We start from the raw sequence: 5,077 nt of genomic DNA, 5'->3' as shown, positions 1-5,077 counted from the left end.
TTAAGATTAGAAGTAACTTAGTCAAGAAATGTCTTATTTCAACAAGGATCCAGGTCTTACTAAGCCTGGTCCAAAGACAGTCATACAAACGCACAGCCTGTCAAATAGTGAGTCACTGACCTGTACTGAAGGTTGACACGAGATGTTTGAATCTCTGCAGTGAAACTCTTTCTATTCTATATTCCAGTAAATGGTCAATCATTTGTATGTTTTAATTACCTTGACAAGGACGTTATGGACATGAAAAGGTAAGATCAGATAATATAAGATAAGACATCTTTCTTCCACACGCTGACCTAACACTCATCACTTGTCCTGGCTCAGTGCGGTATAACGACTCCTCAAAAGTTACTTTCTCTTTCAGTTTGGTAAATGTGTAACTTTATGATTGTTGTTTCAGTATGTAACTTCCAGATTTTTTTCTCCAGATTTCACATAAATGTAACATTCTTTCATAAAGAGCACATGTTCAACTTAATGAAAAAATGTTTCCCATCTCAAGAGGTTAAATAAAATAAGTATTTCTAGCCTGTCTTTCTATGGGTAACAGGGATGTCGTGTTATGCTCGACCCGCTCAGTTTCCCACCACATAACAGCAGATAATGGCAGATAATGGCAAAGTAAAAAGCAGTGGCAGTTTTAAGACTTTATTCATATAAAAACTGATTTGTTGAATGTTCCATTTGGTCTTTATTGAAGGGCACTTCATTTAATATAGCAGGCTTTTAAAATTAAATATTGTGCACAAAATCAAAAAAAAAAAAAAAAACATATGACATGCAGTACAAGTAGTGGAATGTTCGATAAACATACTGGTACCCAGGCTACACTGATAGTGAAGTATATTTCAAACTAGATACAGTTTTGCTTCGAGGCTGAAGGTAATATTTGTTTACATGTAACGTGTAGTTGCTTTAGATGAGGTGGAATATATCCTTCTTAGAACAGAAGCAGTGGATAAAAAGGACTGTCATAATGCTTTCTTTTTCTGTTTTTACTTATTGCTTTCAATACAAGCAGCAGTGCACATGCTAACAAAATGTCCATCGATCACACTGCTTTCAATATAAGCAGCCGTGCACATGCTAACAAAATGTCCCTCAATCACACTGCTTTCAATACAAGCAACAGTGCACATGCTAACACAATGTTCATCAATCACACTGCTTTCAATACAAGCAACAGTGCACATGCTAACAAAATGTCCATCAATCACACTGCTTTCAATACAAGCAACAGTGCACATGCTAACAAAATGTCTATCAATCACATTACTTTCAATACAAGCAGCAGTGCACATCTAACAAAATGTCCATCAATCACACTGCTTTCAAAACAAGCAGCAGTGCACATGCTAACAAAATGTCTATCAATCACATTGCTTTCAATACAAGCAGCAGTGCACATGCTAACAAAATGTCCATCAATCACATTGCTTTCAATACAAGCAACAGTGCACATGCTAACAAAATGTCTATCAATCACATTGCTTTCAATACAAGCAGCAGTGGACATGCTAACAAAATGTCAATCGATCACACTGTCAGGGGAAATATAATCAATAAAAAGAAAATAATACAGATAACATTTTTAATAGAATAGATGTAATGGAGCTGATAGATTCCACAAGAAAGACATGTCTGCTCTTCACAATATACAGTCGTATGAAAAAGTTTGGGCACCCCTCTGAGGCAGCATATCAATTTACTCTGTCGTCACAGAAAATGATCACAGTGGCATGCCATTCATTTTCTAATAAAAGCTGAGTACTGGGGTATTGTCCAGACAAAGATGTTTAGTGTAGCAATATTAAGTTGTATGAAATTAAATCAGATGTGAAAAATAGGATATGCAAAAATGTGGGCACCCTTGTCATTCTGTTGATTTGAATACCTGTAACTACTTAGCACTGATTAATTGGAACACACAATTGGTTTGGTGAGCTCATTCAGCCTTGAACTTCATAGACAAGTTCATCCAATCATGAGAAAAGGTATTTCAGGTGGCCAATTGCAAGTTGTTGTTCTCTTTGACTCTCCTCTGAAGAGTGGCAAAATCGGGGCCTCAAAACAACTCTCACATGACCTGAAAACAAAGATTGTTCAACATTATGGTTTAGAGGAAGGCTACAAAAAGCTATCGCAGAGATTTAAGCTGTCAGTGTCCACTGTGAGGAACATAGTGAGGAAATGGAAGACCACAGGCACAGTTCTTGTTGAGGCCAGAAGTGGCAGGCCAAGTAAAATATCGGAGAGGCAAAGGCGAAGGATGGTGAGAACGGTCAAAAACAGCCCACAGACCACCTCCAAAGACCTACAACATCATCTTGCTGCAGATGGTGTCACTGTGCATCGTTCAACAATTCAGCGCATTTTGCACAAGGAGAAGCTGTTTGGGAGAGTGATGCAGAAGAAGCCTTTTCTGCACACGCCACAAACAGAGTCGCTTGAGGTATGCAAACGCACATTTGGACAAGCCAGCTTCATTTTGGAATAAGGTGCTGTGGACTGATGAAACAAAGATTGAGTTATTTGGTCATAACAAGGGACGTTATGCATGGCGGCAAAAGAACACAGCGTTCCAAGAAAAACACTTGCTACCCACAGTCAAATTTGGTGGGGGTTCCATCATGCTGTGGGGCTGTGTAGCCAGTGCCGGTACTCGGAATCTTGTTAAAGTTGAGGGTCGCATGGATTCCACTCAATATCAGCAGATTCTTGGGAATAATGTTGAAGAATCAGTCACAAAGTTGAAGTTACGCCGGCGCTGGATATTTCAACAAGACAACGACCCAAAACACTGCTCAAAATCTACCCGGGCATTTATGCAGAGGAACAAGTACAATGTTCTGGAATGGCCATCCCAGTCTCCAGACCTGAATATCATTGAGAATCTGTGGGATGATTTGAAGCGGGCTGTCCATGCTCGGCAACCATCAAACCTAACTGAACTGGAGATGTTTTGTAAGGAGGAATGTTCCGAAATACCTTCATCCAGAATCCAGACACTCATTAGAGGCTATGGGAAGCATCTAGAGGCTGTTATTTTAGCAAAAGGAGGCTGTAACAAATATTGATGTGATTTTTTTTATTGGGGTGCCCAAATTTATGCACCTGTCTAATTTTGTTTTGATGCATATTGCACATTTTCTGTTAATCCAATAAACCTAATTTCACTACTGAAATATTACTGTGTCCATCAGTTATTTGATAGATCAAAATGAAATTGCTGATCCAAACACCCAATTATTTATAAAGGGTTAAACATGGAAATTGTCAGGGGTGCCCAAACTTTTTCATACGATTGTATGTCTTCCAGAAGGATCCGTAACTGAACACGACACGGAACTGTGCTCCTTGAAGGATCTGAAGTGCCCCTTTAACTCTTCTTCATGTGATTGTTGGGTTCTAACCTGAATTATAAACTGGGTGGTTCAAGCCCTAAACGCTGATTGGCTGACAGCTGTGGTATTTCAGACCATATACCATGGGTATGACAAAACATGTATTTTTACTGCTATAGTTACGTTGGTAACCAGTTTATAATAACAATAAATCTCCTCGGGTGGTTGTGGTATATTGGCCATATACTACACCCCCTTGTGCCTTATTGCTTAAATATACTTCTTCATGTCACCAGATTAGAACTGATTGATTATGTTACATGAACAATAAACATGTTAGGGGTCAATGAAGGGTGAAGCGGAACTTTGTGAATGGTAAGTTACTGTGAGAGAAAAGGGTAACAGAGTACATGACCCAGGTCTGTTGAGTAAGGTGAACAGGAGGTCACTGATAAACATCATGGAGAAGTGACTAGAGAAAGAGCAACTGCTACCAGACTGCTCGACCCCGAAGCAACAGCACAACAGTTAGGCAATATTGGGCAACAGATGAGAAGTTCCAATAAGTTGTACCCTTCTCTTGCCCTGACATATACATGGTTGTTTGATCATGTGCAGAGTGTGCTTGTAGCTGAGGCACCCAGTTGGGTGAAGACACTTTTTATAGTCTTTTTACTCAGTTTGTTCAGAACCGAACTCTGTCATTTAACTGTACAATATCCACAGATTAACTATACAATGTCAGGAGAAAAACAACAACAATCTTAACTGAGAAAGCAACGCAAGTTGAAACAGTTTTTTAAAAACATTTTTATCTGAGAGCTGAACCTTTGTAAAAGCACAAATTAGATGGAACTGTTTTCTTTGTTTCAGATGACGTGTCATTGTACATTGCTGGTGAATGATCAGTAATATACAGTAAATATGAACATAAAATAGAGCATTATGAAGCCTGCAGGCTTATCTGATGTTCTGCTGAATGGAAAAAAGCTCCCTCTCTGGTTTGATTGCACTCCATTTAGCAATCTACAATTCAGGTTGCTCTGAGATCTAGTGCTCTCTACCTTGTAGACAACCTTACACAACTGGTTCTTCTGGACTTCAGTGACTTTGAATACCTCATAGGGCGGAATTAAAACCTCACTCTCATTTGCATAGGCAGAGTAATATGTCAGGTTAGCCCCAAAACATGTTTTGATCTCAAAGCAGGAAACGTTACCGAAAGTTTATAAGGTTTTGAGTTGAGAGCTTGAGGTGAAAGAACCGAAACGGATCTCTTTGTCAACAACACTCTGATCAAAATACGTGCCAGTTCTACGGTAGGTGGTCCTACATGTTGTTTGACTTAGTTTAAGGATGCGAATGGCATCAGTCAGATAGAAGTGCAGGGATTGGTACTGGAATGTTTTTCCATACAGTGATTTGCCATTTCTAACTGCTTTGTTGAAGTCAAAGTAGAAGGATTGTGATTTAGATTTAGATTTGGTTTTGGGTTTGTTATTTGTGTACAAATACATAGCAATGGAATGCTCTCTGTACAGACCATATTTAGGTGACTTTGCTTTTTGTTCGGCTATCTTCCAGGCTTCATTGAACTTTGAGTTTGAATTTCTCTCTTCCTGGAGATACTTGGCCGCCTTAGTGTACATTTCCGTTGTGCAACCATCATATTTGTCATCAACAGAATCTGGGGCCATGTCCAGCGCAAACGGCTTGAACTGTAAAAACAACAT

At 39.1% G+C, this 5,077-nt stretch overlaps 1 protein-coding gene across 1 annotated transcript; it reads right to left on the bottom strand.

The window, feature by feature from the left end:
* Positions 1-4,249: 4,249 nt before the first annotated feature.
* Positions 4,250-5,077, bottom strand: LOC129832756 (ecto-ADP-ribosyltransferase 5-like). The gene is given in 1 exon segment (XM_055896756.1): positions 4,250-5,077. A coding segment is annotated over 1 exon segment (828 nt).

This window comes from Salvelinus fontinalis, chromosome 34 (assembly GCF_029448725.1).
Source record: "Salvelinus fontinalis isolate EN_2023a chromosome 34, ASM2944872v1, whole genome shotgun sequence".
Lineage (NCBI taxonomy): Eukaryota > Metazoa > Chordata > Actinopteri > Salmoniformes > Salmonidae > Salvelinus > Salvelinus fontinalis.
Note: the sequence above shows the minus strand (reverse complement) of the source record. Positions and strands in the feature narration are given on the sequence as shown.